Source organism: Corapipo altera, unplaced genomic scaffold (assembly GCF_003945725.1).
Source record: "Corapipo altera isolate COAL_440 unplaced genomic scaffold, ASM394572v1 255, whole genome shotgun sequence".
Classification (NCBI taxonomy): Eukaryota; Metazoa; Chordata; class Aves; order Passeriformes; family Pipridae; genus Corapipo; species Corapipo altera.
This window is the reverse complement of record NW_020884929.1, coordinates 438,327-460,181: the sequence shown is the minus strand read 5'-3', so window position 1 is coordinate 460,181 and position 21,855 is coordinate 438,327. Positions and strand designations below refer to the sequence as shown.

The 21,855-nt window shown below is 44.2% G+C and overlaps 2 protein-coding genes and 1 long non-coding RNA gene across 41 annotated transcripts in view; 2 read left to right on the top strand and 1 right to left on the bottom strand.

Moving 5' to 3' along the window:
* The window catches only part of CAMK2D (calcium/calmodulin dependent protein kinase II delta), a 118,083-nt gene extending 113,384 nt beyond the window's left edge, over positions 1-4,699 (top strand). For 3 of the 18 annotated variants that reach the window (XM_027658968.1, XM_027658975.1, XM_027658969.1), the window contains exons 20-23: positions 3,314-3,422; positions 3,639-3,730; positions 3,942-4,007; positions 4,627-4,696. In XM_027658968.1, the coding sequence (XP_027514769.1) occupies positions 3,314-3,359 (46 nt within the window). In that variant the 3' untranslated portion in view covers positions 3,360-3,422; positions 3,639-3,730; positions 3,942-4,007; positions 4,627-4,696. Of the gene's footprint in view, positions 1-124; positions 175-715; positions 2,779-3,313; positions 3,423-3,638; positions 3,731-3,941; positions 4,008-4,626 lie in introns of those variants that run through there. The other 15 variants (XM_027658981.1, XM_027658966.1, XM_027658972.1 and 12 more) reach the window with 10 other exon arrangements.
* Positions 4,700-10,177: 5,478 nt separating this feature from the next.
* LOC113954526 lies at positions 10,178-13,447 on the top strand. Its single transcript, XR_003530259.1, has 3 exons — positions 10,178-11,335; positions 11,880-11,988; positions 12,626-13,447. It is a non-coding gene; the product is annotated as an uncharacterized LOC113954526 (long non-coding RNA).
* A 5,319-nt stretch (positions 13,448-18,766) lies between these two features.
* ANK2 (ankyrin 2) overlaps positions 18,767-21,855 on the bottom strand; it is a 176,670-nt gene continuing 173,581 nt past the window's right edge. For all 22 annotated transcript variants that reach the window (XM_027658927.1, XM_027658928.1, XM_027658949.1 and 19 more), the window contains one exon: positions 18,767-21,026. In XM_027658927.1, coding sequence (XP_027514728.1) covers positions 20,843-21,026 — 184 coding nt within the window. In that variant the 3' untranslated portion in view covers positions 18,767-20,842. The remainder of the gene's footprint in view (positions 21,027-21,855) is intronic.

The window sequence follows — 21,855 nt, the reverse complement described above, 5'->3', positions numbered from 1 at the left end:
AACTTGAGGCTGAATGAGGCTCACGTTCCCTCCTTTATCACAGCTTACAGTTTCTTATACTTTGCTAAGTGCACTGGCAAAGCAGCAGGGCCGTGAGTAAGGAGTGTGTTCTGTGTTTGTGCAGTGCCTAGCGCAGAGGGATCCCCACCGCGGCTCCGGCCCTGACCTGCTACGGTAATACAAGCCATCTTACAGCCTGACTTGGTCACATACCTCCTCACACCTTCCTTCTCTCCCCTTTTCTCTCTGCATACGGCTCTAGCATGTCTTGCATGTTCATGACATCTGACTCTTCCGTGTTTGTACACACCCTCAGTCCATGGCAGTGCCTGCGATGCCCACGCTGAGGAAGTTAAGTTACACTCAGAGATTCACGTCTGAATTCGACCCTCCCTCCTTTAAGGAATCCCTTAGGGCACTTTGGCTTCCTGCCTCAGTTTCCTTTTTTATTTTAACAGCTTCTCTGGCATCCTGTAAAGATGGAAAATAATGGCTGTAAAGTGGTTTGAAAAATAAAAGAATGCTTTGCCTGAGCATTTGGGTTTTTTTTTTTCCCTTGGTTTTCTTCCCAGTATCGTGTTAAATGATCTTGAGAAGGTGGGGGTTTTCTTTCAATAGCATTGGCTAACACTTGAGCATGTACTGTTACATGGTGGTGATATTGCCAGTAATGGAAATCTGTTTTCTTTTTTTTTCTTTTTCTCCTTCCTCCCAGCTAAAAATATCAGCGGTGCCGCTCTTGCATTTTCTGTACCCAACGCACCTGGTTGATTTACCATCTTGGCCATCCCGTTCTCTTCATGCATGTTTCTGAGTGCATGGAGTCGTGAAGGTTCTTCATGTAACACATTTGTGACGCACCACGTTGCTGTATATTCCATCTGTACACTGTTAGCATTTCAATGAAGGCAATGTTCCATGCAAATAGAGAATAACAAGGAGTAAAAATGGCAAAAAAAAAAAAAAAAAGAAATAAAAAGGTTGGATGGACGGCAGTAGATACACAATACATCTGTCACTTCCTCCATTTATGCCAAGTTTTGAGAGACAACTTTAAAAACTATCCTGTTTATTAAAAAAAAAAAAGGAAAAAAAAAAAGAAAAAGTATATTTTACCTTCTTTTTTTAAGAACTGTTTTTTGACTCCTCCTTTTCCCCCCGAGTCCCAGGATTTTGCTTTGGTTCTGGTAGGAATGGGTAGGATTTCCGCTGGCAGCTCCGTTACTGTCAAACAGATTTTTGTTACGGCACGTAGATGGGCAAAATCACTGATAAATGTGGAAGTGATAATATCTTGGCTTTGGACCAGCTGAAGCCTTCTTAGTCTATTAGTCTGTGTAAACTGGAAAAAGCTCCTCATTTGCTGGCTTGGCCACTCCAGAATTAACTGTCAGTGTTCTGGTGAGTCGGCAGCTTCTGTTTTCCCGTGGAGTCCTTTTTGCTTTCTTATTTTGCTTAACTGAAAATTCCTATTGGATGATTAAGCAAAATTAAAAAATTGTGAGGAATTAAGAGGTAATTGAGAGGCATTTTCGAGGATTAAAATGGAAGGAGAGAGAAAGATTTTTATCGCTTTTAGGATGTACTGTAAATTTTTTAAGGAGGCTTTAAAAAAATATAAACTATAATATCTTGGTTAATCTATAGACCAGTTGTGTGGTTGATATACTCGAGAAATATTAGGCCTTAAAGCTGAGTATGAAGAGTTTACTTACATTACACTGCTGCTGTTGCTTCTCTGGAAATGAGTTATGGACACACAGGTTTTACCACAGATTTGTGTCTCCCCCTCTTCCCCCTCAACGCGCTGTTGGTTTCTTAAGCTCCTGGTGCAGCGTATGGTGCCGAGCCCAGCGATTCCCACAGTGATTCCCACAGTGATCCCGTTGGGTTTGGCCGGAGGCAGCCAAAGGAGGGACACTGCTGCCAGCGCAGAACGCAGACCTCGTAACGGGGACTAGTTTTCCTTCCCTCACGTTGCTGTGAAAATACGTCCTCGCAAGAATTTCGGTTTCCTCCCTTCCATTCCCGATAGCAGAGCACAGGGATGGGTTGGTTTTGTTTTTCCCATTGGTTACTGGTTCTGTTGGCAGGGCTCCCTGCTCTCCACGGCGCTGTACAGTGCATGGGATCTCCATCACGCTCCTTTTTAGCCGTTAAAAACTTACAACTCTGCAGCCTGAAGTTTTTAAAATGGGAAAAGCTTCCTAATTTGTATCATTTCACCTTTCTGTGTCGATGACTAATCAAAAGCAGTTCTTAAACATGTCGATGTTGTTACTAGTGGATGTATGGTAGATGGATTTAAGCTTCTCTGATAATTACTACATGATTTTAAACAATATATATTTAAAATAAGCATCTACAATAAATGTGTTGAGCCATATTAACCTGCCAATGGGATCTGTGAAAAAAGTAATGGCCTCATTTTTTTTTTTTCATTAATTTTTTTACTTTTTTTTTTTTTTTTTTTTTTTTTTGTGAAGCGGCTATAAGTGGCATAACTGTATTTAAAATTAACAAATTAGGTGTAGGGTGTTTTTTTTTTTTTATACTTCTAACATAGCATGTGGTGTTGACGTATTACTGTAGACCAAGTTTGTCTTCCACACCAAGACGTGAGGAAATTGTGATTTGTTCTCTCCACCACAACTGAATTATACACTTCTGTCATTTTGGAACACTGCAGTTTACCATGGGACACAGTGTACATATTTCTTGCCATAATGGTAAATGATTGATATATTTAAGGATTAATAAATTTGTGATTTCTGCTGACATTGTGCTTGTGTTTTAATTTCCCAAGTAACCGTGATCTTCGCATCAGAGAACCTGCAGTGTGTGTTTGAATTAAGGCATTGGAGACCCAGATGGAGTTTCTTAGGAGCCGAATTTTCAGTCTGAAAACAGGAGTGTTTGCTTTTGTGGTTTGTTTCTGGGTCAGTTCTGAAGTGCCTTTCCTGAGGGCCCAGTTGTACACTGCTCATGCTCGACTTTGTTGACGGACTTTGCACATACCTTGTATTCGTAGGTCCATATTTAGAAATGTTTTAGGTACTTTGCATGTTTCTGTAGCTGCCTTGCAGTGTTTCACATACATGCTCAGCCTGAGACTCTGTAAGAGCAGTTATTGTATGTTATATAACACCATAAAATATATATGGTAACATAGTGCCATAAAATGCATTAAAGTCCATAAATAATTAGCATCTAAAATAATGTACCAGTTTAAAAGCTTTCTTGTGTGTCTGTAGTGATTTTAGGCTTTCTTAAACCGTGCTGAACTGCAACTGAGAACAGTCTTTTATACCAGCAGAGAAGAAGGACGGAGGAGAGGAGACAACTTGCAGCTTTCCTGAGTCAGGGAATGCAGAGCTGGATGGCTGCGGGGCCAGGGCAGCATAGCTGGAGCAGCAGCATTGGTGAGGGAGCCAGAGCCTGTCCTGGGTTGGTCACAATTTCAGTGCTTCCCTTTGGGTGGCATTTTGTAAACAAAAAGAGAAATACTCGGCAGAGAACTCAGGGGGGGTTGGAATTTGTCAGTAAACCCCAGTAGAAGCAAAAGCGGTTTAGTCTGGAGGGAGGTTTTACATTTTGTCACATCGCTTCTACCTACTTTGTTTGCTCATTTTTTCCAGTAAGTGCTATTCCAGAAATCAGTTTGATTCCCATTTTAACCGTGCTCCTGCAGAAAGCTCTTTGACAGCCGCAGAGTTGCTCCTGATTTCAGGTAGGCAGAGAAGAGAGATCAGTGTATGAAGCAAAATGATGAGCAGTGGGGTGGGAGAATGTATTTCCTAAATATCAGGTTGAAGGTTTGGGAGAGGAGCAGGGTTTTGGGGTATTTTTTTTTTTTATAATGGTGGTGGGTGTCCTTTTATAGCACAAATATTTTAATCTGCTGCCTCCTGGTGGCTTCTGTAATGCTGTTTTCTATTTAGGAGTGCACAGGAAGATGCTGTTTGTTCTGAGCAGGAAGGAACCCAGTGCTTTCATGCATTTTTAATGTGAGTAAGGAACACAGAGAGCCTGAAAATGACCCTTTCCTGGGTTGTGAATATACCCTGTACACATACCTGGAGGAATCAGATTGGTTCTGTTTTCTACAAATGGGTTCCCAGGACACAGTTAAGAAAAGTAACACCTAGAGTTAAGTCCCAGAGTTCATTGTGTCCAAGATTAGTTTGCTGTTTCTTCAGTGAGTTATTAATCTTTGGTAATTTATCATCTCCTTGGGCTGTTTGCTCGCAGAAAACAGAATTACTTTGTTCTTCTCAGGGCTTTTCTTTCTTTCTTCTTAAATTTGTATGGTCATACTTTATACATTACCCATCTTGAGAAAACATTATTTAAAGAATTAACTGGATTAGTAAAAGAATTGAATCCAATTGCTTCAGGAGTTTCAGCTTCTTTCTTCCTAACAGATAATTAGTAAAATACAGACAGATGTGGGTGAATGGGAGTTCAGTGCTGGAAGGTGCCACTGCTCCACCTCTGGTTCTTGCAGGGAAAGCAGAAGTTATAGGGAGGTTTTGATAGCCACAAAAGGGGAGGCCTCACATGAAAGGGAACCTAAGCAGAGCAGACTAGAAGCCTTTCCTCCCTTCCCCTCCCTCTCTTGCACAGAGACCCGTGAGTGAGCAGGACAAGGTGCAGGATCTTGGATTCCAAGGCAGCATGCTTGTGGAAAGAGGAGAAGGCAGCAATTCTACAGACAGTAAGTTTGGGGAAGAGGAGAACATTTAATCACAGAGTGTGAGGGGACTAGCTGATAGAAAACAGGGTTTCCAAGGCAAAGGGATAGAGAGCAGTATTTCTGTGTTACAGAAATGTCACGTTCTTTCTTTAAAGATGTTTCCAGAACTCGGCTGTGGGGCTGGACCATCTTAAGAACTAACCGGAAATTTGGCCCACAGAACCTTTTTTCATCACAGTGACCTCTAAGTAGTTAAAAAAGTCAAATAGTTCAATGTGGCAAGTGGTTGGGACAGAGTTGGTTCCTTAAAATAGCAAGGGCTTGGGCCTTGATCTTATAGTTACTCACTTCTGGTATTCCCCAAAGTCAGCCCCCAATGGAAAGATGCTGTCTCATGTCAGGGCAGGAGTAACAGCAGCACCTATCACCGAGTTCCCTGCTCACTGTCAGGTAATTCCCAGTGTCAAGCAGCTGATGCAGGAGGAGTGGGGAGTATTAATACACAGCCCACTGCATTGAGAGAGAATTCATGGCAAGCAGAACAGCCTGGACTGGGAAGGAAGAGCCCGCTCTGCTCTTCGACCACTCCTTTTCCCACCCTTCCCAGGCATTCCGTGCTGGCTCTCAGAGGTGACAGCTGCCCAGGGTGAGGCAGTGACAGGCACAGGGCTTTAAGTAACACTTGTAGCCAAGGGCCTGTACTAGCAACAACCAGCCTGGCAGTGGGGGTAAGAGCCCACGTTTGTGAGCCAAACAGCTCATTTTATAAACAAAGGTATTGCTGAACTACCTGAACACAAGTCAAACCCTTCGTAAGGATGGAGAAGAGAGCACTCCCAGCACATGTTAGAGCAAGACATCAACTTAATTAAACATCACCTAAAGCTGTTGCTGTATCCTGTGCACCAGAGAGGGGGTAAGTACCAGAGCAAGAACAAGAGTTCAGCTTAACTTGGTTAAGTTCCTCAGACAAAACGGGCACCAGAACATCTACTCCCTAGCTAAAAATGGTGGTCTTTGGGGTTTTTTTTCTGAACAAAACTTTCTAGAGAGTAAAGCACAGAAGCTGGGCCATGCCAAAACTTGCCTGCCTTTTTCACTGTAGCAAATCTAATCAAAGGTAGCTCTAATTCAAAGTCTAATCTTACCGAAATGTTATTCTAAATAGGATTTTGAGTACGGCAGAGCACCTGTACACACAGAAGAGGGATTGGTAGCATGCCCAGCCTTCTGTTTGCAGGCTTTATTTCTGATCCTGTGGTTGGCCCTGGGCTGCCTGGAGGATATGCTGTAGATCTGTGCACTTCTGATTGATGTGGCAATTCCCATTTCCAGCCCTTCACCGCTGTTTTTTGTATTGGTAATGTTCACACCTTCTCTAAACCCCGGGGCACCTGTGGATTCAAGGGTTCTGTGAAAGGGCACAAAACTACCCTTCAGTCAAAGACTTAAATACACTCCATGTATGTATTTTGAAGAGCCTGGGAGTATTTAACTACTTTGCAGCATCTGAGAGGGAGCCGGGTGTTGGCACATCCTTCTGGGATCTGGTTTTGGAGGTTCAGTCTCCTGTTGGGACCAAATCAAGGTGTGTAAATAGTTAAATTCTGTGTGGTGGAGACAGACCAGCACAGCAGCAGCAGGCTGATTTCAGGGCCTGGATGTAGAACACTGGGAGATGTGCTTAGAGGTTTTTTCTCTTTTTCAATCAGGCCAGGAGTCTGAGTGTGTGTCCCTTGTGCAAGGTCAGTGCCATAACTACTGAATGAATATCTGAGAGAGTTTTTCTCTGTTTTTCCGCTGAAAAATGAATAGGGAAGGATCTAATTTGTGTTTCAATGCAGTTTTAAAAAAACCGTCAAATCTGCCTAAAGACAACAGCAGAAAGGATTCCTTTCCTGGGCATCTGTCAAGTGCAGGTGCCACAAAGGCTAAAACGGGCCACTGAAGACTAATTAATGCAAAGCTGAGGGCAAGAAAAATTACAACAAGTCTCTTTACTTAAATAAAAGGATGCGTTTGATGATTTCAAGATGTGAAGAGATACAAATAACTAAGGCTTGAAAGGCCCCAGTTGATGCTTTGCTGATCCCCTCTCTGCAGTGGGTTTCCAAGAGGTACACTGTGATTATTCCTCTCCTCTGTAGCTGAATGGGGATCTCGGTGTTGGAGTCTCTCCACATTCACACCTTTCTATAAAGAGCTTCCCAGTTAAGACCAGCTTTTCACACATGACAAGGCAGAGCTACTTTGCGTCCCACGAGTCTTACACTGCCTGCCAGAAGGATGTGAGGGGGATGTTTGGCAGCGTGGAGGGGCCCCGGGGGATGAGGAGGATGCTGTTTGCTGTTTTCATTAAGAGGCCTCAGCAGCTCACACTACTCATCTCTGAGGAGGAGTAGCTGGCACGAAGATCCAAACATTGTGATGGTGAGAGGAGAAAGCAGGTGAGGCTTCTCTTCTGTTGGATCCTTTCACCACTCTGCTGCTCCTTGTCCCTCCGCCCTTCCCTCCACTGCCTGGTGCTCTGCCCTGCCTTCCTTCCCTTCTCAAATCTTCTCACCCTCCCACCACAAGAAACCCCGAGGTTCTTTCTTACCACATGCCATTTATCCTGTTAAAAACACTGACAACACGTGCCACTCCTCAAAATCTGTCATTTACTTCTGGGTCTGAAACTCTGCTCCCTCCATCCTCCTCATTTCTTTCCCCTTAGCCTTTTGTGTCCCCCTTTTATGTGAGACCCGTTCCTGGGGCACAGCCAGCAGCTGGAGCAATAGGCAGTGTTACTGGGAGCAGTGCCCTGGTGATTGGGAGGCTTTTCAAAGCATTAGCTAGTTAATCCTCACTAGGTCACTGACGGTAGATGAGCATTGCCTGCCTGGTTTTAGGCCTAAAAACCTGGCAGTATATAATTTGCCCAAGGCCACAAAGTTGATGGATGACAGGGAAACCCTAGGTCCAAGGGTGAGTTCCCTGAATGACAGTGATGACAGTCCGTGGATGAAGGATTTATGGCCAAAATTACAAGGAGAGCTCAGAGAGCCTCACACTCGCTCCCTGCCCAGCCTGTAGCACATCACACTTAGTGGCCTCTACTCACATTCCGAGTCCTCCTCACAGGAACCCTTCTACTTCCCAAGCCAGTGGAGAAGAAGTGGTGTCCCAAGTGAGTTCCCTCTGAAAAGCCAGTTTCCCATCCATCCTGGCAACAGGAACTCTGCAGCAGTTCCCAAATCTGAGAAAAGCCACATCACACCATTCCGAGGGCACGTAGCACCATCCTCACAAATATCCTGGAGTTCTGAAGGTCACCTAGTTAATTATATTAGCTAGACCCAAATTCCTGCATCTGTCAGCAGTTCAAAGGCAATACAGCTGGAAAGCATTAGCACTGTGTTGTCTTTGTACCTCTGCAAAAAAGGCAAATAATAATAAAAAAGAGAACATCACCAAAAGTCCTTCCCAGAAAACCCCAAAGCAAAAGTTACTAGGGGGTTTTTTCCCTTTTTTTTTTCCCCACTGCAAGTGCAAAAAGAACCTGATCTGACATTTGGATGCCAGATGAATCTTTCTGAACTGGCAGTTAGACAAACTGAGGAGATTTGAGATGGTGATGATTGATGGAGAAGATGTAATTACAGGAGTTTGGTTTTGCAGTGACTTGGTTAAAATGTAATGCTACAGAGCACAGTCTGAAGTCCAACAAAGGGTTCTGTTGCCTATTTTTGCGTAGGTGATGTTTTTTAAGCTAAGGGCTGACAAAGGATTAAGAGCAGTTTGATGACCAGCCCAAGGGGAGTTAGGGGAATGAAAAACTTCTATCCTTCACCCTCTCGTTAGCATCTGCTTGCAGAGCTCAGTGCTGGTTTTTTATGACCTTTAGGAACAGTGGCCTGGATAACAGAGTTCAGTATATTCTTATTTTTAGCAGTTAGTTCCCTCCATTTGCTACACTTGCATCCTTCTTCCAGGAGGCAGGATTTACCTACATGAGCCATGAAATAAATCTCTTCAGTTTACAACTTCCATCTTGTTTGGGGAAGCCTGTGCTTTTGCGGGAGCTATGGAAAAAAAATCAAGGCCCACGTTATTCCTGCTCCTCATAGAAAATTAAAAGATACGAATGGGAGGTAAACTGAACCAAGTTTGGATTTACAGTGCAGAGCTTCTTAGGGTCTAAGTGCCTTTGAGATAATTCACAGTTTGGGATGCCCACAGCACAGCTTGTAGGGCTGCAGTGAAGTCATTTGAGCTGTGGAGAAATGGATTTGACCAGAACTGCTCATTTTCATAGAATAGTGCAGACTTTATGTTTTACTCTGTGGCACGAGTCTGATGTGATCAGCTGTCCCACCACCACATGGAAACAAGCCCAGAGGAGGCATTCATCATTTCTGCAGCAATTTATTGCAGTACCCACTTTTTATTGTTGTCAGCAGTGATTATGATGATGAAAAATTTGAGCACAACCTAGATAAATGAATGCATAGTTTTATCTATGATAAATGCATAGTTTTATCTATACCATTCATTTTGCCTCCCTGCTGCCAGCCAGTCTGTCTCCCCTCAGGAGTCAGCGTAGGTCAGATGAGTGAGGAATGAGATGTTTTTGATTCATAACTCAGGATAACATTTGAGAAGTTTCAGGAATACTTCTTATGGATGAGCTGCAACTTCTCATAAGAGTTTGGTTTCAGGGAATGAAGCAGCAGTTATGAAGAGAGAAAATGGAAGTGTGAGGGAGAGAAATATTGCGTTCACATCTTCCATTTCCTCTTTAAACTGTAATTTTCCCCTTCTTTCTCCCTTGCAGTCAAATAATAAAGTGGGAATTTAGTGGCAGGTGACAGTACAGAGATGATACAGGCACAGCATAGGCTTTCTCATCCCCTTCTGCTACACATATCTTCTTTGAGCTGCACTTAACCATGTGAGCTATCACGGAGTCTGAAAGCAGAGGAAAGATCCAGAATAGCTCAAGCAGTTTGTAGGCATTGTAAATAAAACAAACCCAGCTTTCATTTAGAAAAAGAAGGCCATTTTCAGAAACATGTAATGAACCTAGAAGTATTTCTGGTGAGTATAGGACTCATTCTCTAAGCTGGTGTGAAGGTCTGCTAATGAGGGGTGTCACAGCTGAGGCAGCACCAGAAATCACAGCATATAAATAAAATGGTTCTGTAACTAATGGAGCAGGGAGCTTAGAGAAGTGCTGAGCATGAGTGGCGTAAAGGCTTAGTACAGGCTTGGGACAATAAGAGACTTGGATGTGATGCAGTCCCTGGGACCAATTTGGGGCTATAATCAGTGATTCGTGCTGAGAAAAAATTTTCTTGAATATAATTCCAGCCTGACAGCAAAATGATGCTGAAGATGCTTGTAGGCACGAGCAAGGAGCTTAACACCTGCAAGGAATTCAGAGGTGCTGTCGCTGTCAACCCGGGTCTGAATCCCCACACGCACTTTCACCCATCTCCTCCTACATAAGTATTTCCACATCCCACGGGATCAGGCATTTTGCTGTTTCTGCAATGTCTTTATTTGTAAGTGTTGTCCCTGCAAGGGGCTTTCTCTTCCATGCTGAAATACTGTCTGCCCAGGAGCCCAGCCAGAGAACCTGGACACCGCTCAAAATTCCAGTGACTTAATGTCCAGAATCTCCAACAGCTTTTTTGGTGCCTTCCAATTGTCAGGCAAGGCCATAAATGCCAGCCTCTAAAAAGTGTAATTGAGAGTCTCTAGTGCAAAGACCTCAGAGAAATGGCAATTTTTTTTCAACGTGCTTGAAATAAATGCACAAAACCTGCTGTGTGCTATTCAGTCGTGACACTCAGGTAATGAAACACGGACCAGGGAAATTTAGAGCAGAAGCAAAGACCTCTAGGCAACAATGTAATATAATACAGCAAAGATATAACTCAATTGGAAATAGCCAGCTGGCACTAATGGCTCATTCGTTTAGACTCATATTTCTGGGCTGTCTGGCTTTTGGTGAGATGGGAGCAAGGAAAATCAGGCCTGGCTGCCAGTGGCTATCAATAAAAGCACTGTTAAAGAGTCATTGCTCTGCAGCTCAGGAGGCACTGCAAACCACCTTGATCATTGGAAATGGTTTTAGGAAACTGCCAAGGATCTGAGCTTTGTCTTCTCAGGTGCTTGACAGATTCCTAAAACCTTTAAAACACTGCTGGCGATGGTGGGAACAGACACATCCCTGCACGTGGTCAAGGTGCAGAGCTCTGCTGGGCACACAGGGGAAGCCTCAGCTGTGCCTGGGCTAGACCAACAAAACTTGCTTTTAAAGCAAAACGTGAGAACTTGCTGTGCCTGACAACACCCCTTGAAATTTAACCTCCAAACAGCTGTTACTGCGATGCTGGTGGTTGTAATAACTTTAACAAAGTTATTACAACAGTAACAAAGAAAGATACAACAACCAAACAGAACCAAACCTAAACCCCACAACAAACAAACAAAAAACCCCAAACACCTACAAAACACCCAGGACTGTTTTTCCACAGGTTCAGTGCCAGTGTTCTTATGGAAAATAAGTGGAACAGTGCTGAAGTTGACAAGCCCAAGTCCAGAGCCATGAGATGTGCTGGTGGAAGCAGTGGGTACTTCCCATCTGCCCGGGTATGAGCTCTAACATGGGATAATGTGACCCATCTGTCTGGACATGGCCATTTTGGGGTGGAGTGTATCCTGCCCACCTTCTTCCCTCCCCTCTGGTCCTCCAAGCTGCAGAAGCAGGTTTGGCTCTCTCAATAGGGTCAGGACACAGGTTTTGTTTCAGGCCCTGTTCATATGCCTATTACCCTTCTCCCATTTTTTGACCCTCCTTTCTGCCATCCTTGTACCTCCCTTGCTCTGCCTCAGTCCCCTCCTGAATAAATAGCCTGCCCTGATTACTTTTTCCTGGATGATCCCAGTTCTAGTAGATCCATACCCACTCTTTGTATTTCTGCTGCTGTTACCTGGAGGGAACAATAACAACAACAATATAACAATATATATATAACAATATATAACAATATATATATATAACAATATATAACAATATATATAACAATAAATATAACAATATAACAATAACAGGAACAATAACAGTAACAGCAATAACACTGTTACTATTTTGGGGTGCCTGGGTAAGGATGACTGGCTGTTTTTTGCTGGCAAGTATCTGTGGCACAGTGGTTGCAGCTGTGCTGGGGAGCTGAAGGGACACAAACCTCCTGCCCAAGATGGATTAACTTGCTGAATGTTGGAGAGAATGACCCAGAGCTCTTGTAAGCAAAACACAAAGAGGGACTGAATATGTCCCATGGCACTAGTTAGAAATTACTCATAAAGATCCAGGGGACTCCTTCCACTGCACCAGGTTGCTCCAAGCCCTGTCCAACCTGGCCTTGGACACTGCCAGGGATGGGGCAGCCACAGCTTCTCTGGGCAACCTGTTCCAGGGCCTCACCACCCTCACAGGGAAGAATTTCTTCCTAATATCCCATCTAACCCTGCCCTTTGTCAGTTTGAAGCTGTTCCCATTGTCCTGTCACTCCAGGCCCCTGTAAAAAAACCCTTTCCAGCTCTCTTATACATCCTTCAGCTGCAGTACCCTCATATATATATATATATATATATATTCATTTAGCAAGGTTTTTTCATTATTATTTTTATTTGCCTTTCTAAAGAGCGAATAGAACCACACTTTGTGGTGAGTCATCCAAGAATCATGGAGTGGTTTGAGTTGGCCCTTTTGAGGCTGATTTAGTCCTGTCCCTCATTTTGGGGATTGCCTGCAGCTGGGGGAGGGAGGGCTGGGTAAGGTGCCAGCTGCTCCCTATTCCCCATCAAGGTTTGCTTGGAAGGCAAACAGATCAGGGTTTCTGGAGGGAGAGGGTCACACATCTTCTGGTGTCTGTTTAGTGCCCCTCTGCCAGGGAAGATTTGCAGTGAGCAGAGGGTCAATCTTCAGGAATTCCTGGAGGAATTGGAGGGTTTCAGCCTTGGATGGAATGAGCGGATTTTCCTGCAAGCTGTCTACAAACTGTGAGTACTGGCCTCGGGGCCTTTTTGTACCCTGTGGAGATATGTAGGACTGGGAAATGGCATATCTGGGGAGCTGGGGGACGCTGCCAGAAGCAGGTGAAGCTCCGTGGATGTGTTTTTAAGAGTTGTTGTGCTGATATGAGCTCCTGGTGGGAAAGCACTGGTCTGATCCTGCTTTGTTGTAAGAACTTGGATAAAAAGCAGTTTTGTGGCCCCTGGGGAGGCAGGGACAGGCTGTGACTTTAAATATTACACAGCAAAGAAAAATATCTGGAAGTAATCCACCAGTGAGTGTGGTTTGGTTTGTTTTCCCTCTTGTGCTGTGAGGAAGAGGCTTTAGTTTTAAAAGTTGTCTTTTAAGCATAGAAAATGGAACAGCAGTTTGCCAGGCAAGCTTCCCCCTGTGCTAGCACACAGCTGCCCTTCACGTTCAACTGGAGCACATGGAGCTTTGGCTAAATGATGTGTTTCGTTTTTGGGGGGAACTCTGTGAAAATTACTTGTGGATAGATGTTTTTCTTGTCTTGGAAATATTCTGAGGAATTCAGGAGGGCAGTCCTAAATGCTTTGAGTTGGACAACGATTTTGTGGTGGGTTTGCCTTATTGTGAGCTTAGAGAAGTTGAAGGTGTAGTTGAATCTTTCTGGAACATGAATTGGGCTTTTCCCCCAGGGCTGCCATTAAATAGGGGCACACCCTTTCCACCTGTGGGGAGGGATAAGGGAGGGGCAAAGTGAAACTGTGCTTTGCATCCCTTCCCTCTCCTGTTGTATTTTCAAGTGCTTTGTTTGCTTCTGATCTTGGTCTAACAGACTCAAAGAAACTAAAAATATTTATCAGAATGGTTGTGTAATGTCATTGTACCTGGGATGTGATGTATCATGTACTACAGAGGTGTATGAGGAAAAAGGGGAATTTCTGAATGAGTATCAATTGAATTTGGATCAGCAAATGATGTCATTATGTGATGCTTGATTTTTATTTTTTTTAGTGAATTTATGTATATTCATAAAAGATGGATTTGTGGAAAATGAAATTAAGAACTGTGTCCTCAGTCTCCACTGAAAATTAACCTGTTGACTTCTATTGGAAAATTATCAAATCTGTGGAATCATAACCCGGTCTCCCAAAACGTAACCATTGTTCTTTCTGTGTATTTCTCATTTTACGTAACTTTGTATAAACTTAATTTTTGTTGTGGAAAGGCACAGGAAAAGCAGCAACAGAAAACATCTTTAGAATATATTTTGACTTTAGATTTTCAACAAAGGGGTGTTAAAAAGCGACTGTAACTCCCATTTGCCAGTGTGGTTAATGAAGCACTGACTGGTTTATCTGCAGCACTTTTGGTTTGGTATAAAAACCCTTCTGAAGGGTCAGGTTGGATCCAGTGGGCTTGGGCTGTGTCTGTTATCCTTAGAATCAGGTCAAGGATGGGAATAGAGGAGTGCTCTGAGTGTAAATAAATACACACGTGCGTCAGTTCTAAAATTTGTAATAACAAATAGGAAGTTTGGTGCTGATACTGGACTAAAAACTTTTGGGAGTTGTGCTGGCTTTTTTCTGTTAAATACTGATGATTTGCTGCACTCTAGTGGCTGTTGGATAGGAGCCTTGTGCAGGGTCAGTTGTGCTTGGAGAAAGCTGAGGGGTTATTTGTGCCTGACCTCAGAAAGGTTCAACCAGCTTTTATCAATTTTATTGTAGTTGCCCCCATTTTTGCTTATTGTATAATTTAGGCTGCTGAACAGGAGGCTGGGACTGATCCCTCTTCTTTGCTTTATTCCAAGAATAGTCTTTTCAGTGTCTTGAATTCATATATTTCTCTGCATCTGTCTTCCTTTCCCATGGCATTCCCCCTCTCAGCATTAAGCCAGGATCCTGTAGAGGTAGGAGGGCTGGGAGAAACCTGTGTTATGTGTGCCTGGGATGAATGGCTGCAAAATCATGTTCCTGCCTTATCAGCAAATCACTAACTGGAGGCAGAGGGGCTCTGTGCTCTACATTTGTTTCTCTAACAGTTTAAAATGTGCCTGGAAAAAGAACAGGCTGTCTCCAAGATAACACTTCTCCCATGTCATCTCCAAAGCTTTAGCCCAGGTTGCAGCCTGTGCTGTAATTGAGGTTTTCTTTGGGGGTTTATAGGGGGGGGGGGGGTGTCATGGGCAGAACAGGACCTTCAGAACAATTCATTAGAGGAACTTCCTTTGAGTCACAGGGTGCAGAAGGACTCCTTGGCTTTCTAAACTTCTCAGAGAGGGTCTGGGTGTGGCTGTGGGTCCAGTCTGAGCTTTGTCAGATGGTTTATGTCTAAAGGATTATACAGGGGTAATTGAATCCTTTTACAACTTTGCCCCACAGGATTAAGGATAGCAGAGCAAATTTATATATGAAACAAATGATTTACTATGATAATAGTTAGACTAAAAGACTATAATCAGAATTATTTACTACCCAGTCCAGGTAGCTAGAACTGGTAGTGCAGTGCCCTATTTTTGCAGGAATATTGAAGCCATGATATTAAAGCCAGCAAAACCAATTATTGAGTGGAGATTGATGTAACTCATCCTTTCCAACAACCGTGGGACAATCTTCTTCCTCAACTTGAGGACTGAGCTTGAGGGGAGACCCCACTCCAGGGAGGAATCTCCACACACACCCCTGGAAGGGGGATGTTACAAGATCCCACTGTTCCAAAGTGGGACTGGACTTTATTGTATAAAGTGATTGTCAGATGTGTGTCCAGACCAGCCATGTCAGCTCAGCTTTAGATAAGTTATCAGTTGTATGACTTATTTATTCCTTTATCAGGCATTTTATCAGCTCTGCCACATCTTCACCTCACTGTGGGGGATGTTTAACTTTGGGATTGGCGAGTCAGGCTGCTTTGAGCTTTCCTAAACCTCAAAAGCAGTGTGACACCCCCCCACCCCACTTTTCTGTTCACCACTGACAGCTTTCCAAATTGGGAGTTCAAGTTGTTTTACCCCCCTTCCAGGCAGAGCATCCTGCTATGGACTGACTCCTCTTATTTGCATTACTTAAAAGACTTTTCCTTTAAGTCCCTTGGATTCATGTATTTCTCTGTACCTCTCTTTCTTGACCTTGATACTCTCCAACTCAGAGTTAAGCCACCATCCTGTAGAGGAGGGAGAACTGGGAGCAACTTGTGTACTCTGTGCCTGGGATGAGGGGCTGGAAAATTATTTGATTGTCTTGCCAACAAGTCACTGAGTAAAGCCAGAGGGGACTATGCAGTTGTAGCCTTTGTTTCTGTGAGCCTGGAAACAGAATGGGCTGTCTCCAATGTTTTCCCATGTCCTCTCCCCAGCTCCAGTTAATGTTGAAGGCAGTGATGTAACTGAGACTTTCTTTTGGGGTTCATAAAGCGGGAGGGTGTCACAGGCAGAATGGGAGTTCAGACAGACTTGTAGCCCTGCTTTCACAGCCACTTTTTTCAGATTTAATCCTATTATTCTGACAGCTCCTGGGGAGTCATGTTGACTTAAACACACAGAGCTGAAACTATAGCATGGCGAAGAGATAATCCTCATGGTCAGCCACATGCTGGAATACAAAGAGCCAAGAGGGAACACCAGTTAATGAATTGGATTGAGATATTTATGTGTTTATTTGGGTTTTTTTTAATTAATTTAATTTAGTTTTAAGGGAGTAAGATGACAGGGTAGCTCAGCTTTAGCCTTAAGCTCAACAAGAATGATATTGGGCATCATGGTATTGATTTAGTCAATGGACAAAGCTGGTGTCAGATTTATTAAAAAAAGCTTAAGTTTGAGCAAAAAGGGTGTAGATTTGATGGAGTGGATGGAGTCAGTTGGTTCTTGAAATAAGTAAAAACCCTTATTAGACATTCAGTGAGCTGTAAATGTCGGGTCTGCTCAGTGAGACAAAAGGGTCCAGGGCTGTGGCAGTGTGAGTGGGTTTCCTGTTTGAGGATGGTTGTGTTGCTGCACATCCTTGTTTGGGGTTATTTAACTAGCCAAAGAATTGAGTTCTGGATTCAGTCCTGGGTCTAAATATCTATGCAGTGTGTATGTGGAATGAGTGTTACTCCTCATATCCTTACAGTGCATCAGAAACAGGTTCTGCCATAGCTCACCTTACTCCTTTACCTGTAGAGACCAAATTAGAGTAATATATCCATAATAAGCCCCTAGATGTTTAATTGCTCTCTGATAGAGACCTGGAAGACAAGCCATCTCTGTGCAGGGGACTGAAAAAGGTGGCAAAAACTGAGGATACAGCTGCTCTTCGTGGGACTGATGCTACACAGACAAAAATCACCACCAGTGACCTCTTTACCAGATATTCTGAGACGTGACAACTGTTGTAGCTCCAGGCTGTTCTGAAATGCTGCTTCCCACGCCAAGAGTTTGCAGCAGTTGCAGGGTTCATAGCCAGGATAAGGTAAAGGTGCAGGGGAAGCAGTTTGAATTTTTTTTCCTCAGGGAAATACATTAAATTTGGAAGTTGCCCACTATCATAGGCCTGAAGTTCCAGGCTGTAGTGTGGGGAGTACACAACTTGTACCTACAACTTGAGTGACTGCCCATGTATGGGATGAGTTGTCAGATGGAAAGTCAGGCTCTCTGTGTCTTCTGGCCCACTTAATTGTGTGTTGTGAATCCAGCATAATTCATGAGGTGCCTGCAGGTCCTGCCAGGGTGCTCCACAAGTTATAGTCCAGTTTTATGGAATGTAAACTAAAACTATCACTGGACACTAAAAGTATGTGGAGTGACACACTGGAGGGGTTACCATTAGGGGTAATCCACGGAAGGCGACAACTCTCACAGGTGGCACGTGACTCCCTTTGGTGGCAGCTACTGCCAGGATCATCAGAGATGGTTAAAACTCACTGATCAGCTCTGCTGGTCATAGAGCCCAACTCTCTTTCACGGTTAGCTGGGGAATAGAGGCAGGAGGGAGCAGAAACTGTGCTCATAAAACTCACTTTCGAGCTGCTTTACAGTCAGATTAATAAAAGCTTGATGATGTAACTAACTAGCTTTTTTTAATAAACCCCCCTCAGTTTTAGAGTGGGATGATGTTTATTTATATGCAGAAATAAAGGGTTTGGTTTTTCAAGGTGGAAGGAAAGAGCGACTTTAGTTCCTGAATAGTTGCTGCCACTTATGAGGCCGTGAAAAGCACAATGTTAGTCCCTGGATTTAATCACTTGTTTGCTAAAAAATAAACGAATGTGACTTAGGAAAAGGTGTTTACTTTAGGTATTTTGCAGAACTGGCCAAGTCTTTCAGCAAAATAGTGTTTGTATTTGGAAGTGCTGATAGTGTGGCTCAAACTGAGCAGTATTGAGTTATTCCCTATTATTCCCATCTGTTATTTCCCATTTGTCCTCAGGCCACTGTGATGGTAAGTGTGGTGCAGGGGGGTGCAAGTTCTTGAGGGGGCGTTTGTGTAGGGTTTTGAGTTGGATTTGTAGTTGGATTGTTGGACTCTCTGATGGGAAAAAGAAGAGTAGGAGGAAATAGTTGGTAGCTTTTGGTTTAAGTCCTCACTTGACAGGTCTCGCTGCATCTGTGACAAGGGAGTGGTGGCTTGGTGCCCTGCGTCCCAGGCTCTGGGTTTATATGGAATAAACTTAAACTGGTAGCAGACCTCTTCCCAATATTTTCTGTGTGTGGTGTGAGTGTAAGATGTGACAGGATTTCACCCTATATTTTTCTTCCCTGTCTTTCTTCTGGTGAGAAACTGTTGGTAGTGGGCACTGGAAAAGACACTGACCATAGCGAACGGTCTGAGGCACATTTGAAGGAACATCTGCTGTTTCCAGCCCAATAAAATAACTAGAAAACAAGGCAAGATCCCCTTTGAGAAATTAATAACAACTACTCTTAATAAAAATTTTATCTGACTTAGAACCTATCAATAGTGCTAAATGCAGAATTAAATATGTCTTGAAGGGAGCTGGGTACAGAGGAGTTGCACTTCCCTCATCCTGCTGTGCCAGCAGTAAAAGCGAGTGAGCCACCATTTCTACATTTAACACTTGTACATTTTTATTTAGTTAAATCAGCCATTGTACACATTGCAGCTATGTATTGTTAGTGTTGTATCTTTTTAATTTTTAACTAATACATGCCCTCATAGATATATTCAATTAGTGTTATCACCATGGGAACAAGATGCTGATTCGTCAACTTAAAATTCACTTCTTCTCACAGTATTCAAGTTCTCCGATAACACAGCAAAAAATCAAAATAAGAGGTGAATAACCATTATGTTGTTACACAGAACATCATCTGCACCGCAAATAACACAACAGAAATGCATTTCTTGAGAGCCCCATCCTCGAAGACCCTCCCGCGCCGTCTCGGACGGCGGGGAAGCCACGATGCGCTGTGAGATGTGTCATCACGGGTCTCAGTCGGTTTGGCTGCCAAAACACTTTTTTTCTTTTAGCTTTTTATTTTTTTTTTTTTTAATTATTTCTTGCCTGCCCAAAAAAGTGTCAGCACGGCACCTCAGGTGGTTCTGCCCGCAGGAAGCCAGAACTGCAGAGATGTTTCCATGCTTTTGGCATCATTACCTTAATGAGGAAGTGCCCTTGTTCTGAGCACTGAGTGAGTCGTTAAAAAAACAAAGAACCCTATAACTGCAGAAGGCCAGATAAGCTCGGACAAAGGATTACTCCTAGAGGAGAGGGTTGGTTTTACTCTGGTGTCACATCTACTATTAAAAAAATGAATTAACAGCTGTTTAAAAACATTAAGTCAGTGTGTTTGTGTGTACGTGTGTGATGCTAAAACCCTACGGAGCTCCCTCCATTAAATATTAAGGTATAGAACACCCAAAGCTTCAGATCCCTATGTTCCCTTTTCGGAAAATAAAAGTGCAGACATGCTATCGTGGTTTTTCAGAGGGTCGGTTTAGAAATATATATATTATATATAGTTACATAACAAAATATGAACAGAAACTGGCTGCCGAGGATTGTGAGCACTTGTTCTTTAAAAAACGCTCGATCGGAAGATAAAAACTGCTCGCTCAGTGCTAAGAGGGCGGAGAAGCTGACATGGTTCTAGGAGGGTTTGGTTCTGACCTTGGAATGCCACATGCACGGCTCAGCTAAGAGGCAATCTCGATAAAACACGGTGAGTTAGTTATTCTCCCTGTATAGTGGGTAAGTCTTTTTCCCGCAGTTATCTACAGTGCAGTGGCCAGCAGGAAGTACCACCGGTCTGTCGGTGAGGTCGGCTAAGCGGTGACGGAAACGGGAAACTACCGGAGTTGGAATTGTTTAATACGCCCTGCCCCAGGTCCAGATCTAATAGGCTGTAACACTGCATGGGGATGTGCCATAGCTATAGCTGGGAGCGACTCTGTTACCTAACGGGGTATTATTTCTTGGATTTTCCTCCTGGAAATCTTTCAGTGGCTGTCAGAAGGTCTTAACAGTATTAATGGCCACAGGCAGCTGTTACTCATGTGAACAGCTGGGTTTCCAGGTTTTTAGCCTGACTCTTAGAGCCTTTAACTACAAGAGATTCCTAAACCGTAAGTCTTAGGACTCGGTAGCTGCGCGGCGCTTCCTCCTCGGTCCCTGTGTGTTTTGCACAGGGACGACAACGTCGCGCGATCCGTCGCCGTTCCGCAGCGTCGCCGGGCGACGGGAGCCACGGGCAGCGTGTTTCCTGCAGTCCGGTAAGTCCAAATACTCTGTCTATTTACAGTTTACATGTGCACTCCCTTGTACATAGTCACTGGAAGAGGCCTGTGGATGAAGTCGGCTCGAGGAGCGCCGGAGCGAAGGGACAGCGAGAAGCGGCGGCACCACCAAGGAGGAGGCGCGGCGGGGGAGAAATCCTCCTGCCCCAAAGGATGCTATCTTTGGTCACAAATTAGCTTACAGGGTACAAAAGAAGAAAAACACAAAATGGATTTTAAGGTGGGTAAGAACTGAATTCACTGCAGCTGCACGAGGAGAAATGGCAGTGACCGGGGCGATAGCGTCGGTCACGACGTCAACTCCCCAGGGAAAGTGACGGCAGCGCACGGGACGGAGGGCGAAGTGGAGCTGGGGGGGGGACGGGAGTGAGCAGCAGCTTCTCACTTGGCCTCCTGTTTCCAGTCGTCTTGGCAGAAGTGCCGAAGAAGCTGCTGGAGGTCGTGCTGGAGGTCATCCCTGGGGAGCGCTTCTGGGATGTCTTCCAGCTCTTCTATGTGAACACGTTTGCCACACCGATCCTTCATCACGGTCCTCTTCTGAGTGCTGGCTTTACTTAGGGTTGTCCTACGACAACAAAAAAGCGGAGTTGTGACTTAAAAAGACCATAGATCCTGCAGATGTGCAGCAATTTCCTTCTTCAGCTGCTGAGGAAGGGTGGCACGTGCTAGAGGCAAGGCACATCATGTCAACTCTGAGAAATGACACTCGAGGGTAAAGGCACGGGCTGGGATTACTGGATCAACATGCTACAACAAACAGACATGCAAAGAGCAACTGAAAATATTAGAGAGGAGCAGCATTGCAACAGCGCTGAAACACTAGCCCTTAGATCATTGGACATCTCCCTGTACATCAGCACCCGTATGGGACTGGGGGGAACACTGACAGAGGCAATAAAATTCCTAGTGCCTGAAACGGGTCGTGTCAATAAAGTTCTTCATAAAACACAAATATGGTGATAATTTTCAGAGGAAATCAATAAACTTGGCACAGTGTCTGTGTGGTTTATTCCAATAAAATTTAGCTCCTTTTCAGAAGGGCAGGGAAATGGACAGTGGGGTTCAGACACACCGCACCCCCACTCGTGCCCTACCTACCCAGTCTCTCCCCCCTCCAGGGGCGCAGTCCGGTCCAGTCCACTGGACTACACGCTGGAGGACTAGTGGACTGGACCGGTCTGCGCCCCCGCTGGAGGACCCCCCGCCCACTCCGCAAGTTCCGCCCACTTCTCCACCCACATCAGAAGCCCCTCCCACTTCCCCACCCACTCGATCCCCAGGTGTTTTTTTATGTCTTCATTCCACCCATTGATTTTCACTTTTGCCTTTTCCTCTTTCTCCTCATTCTCTCAGTGTTTCCAGGTGAGTTTTCCCTTCCCACACACTCCAGCCCT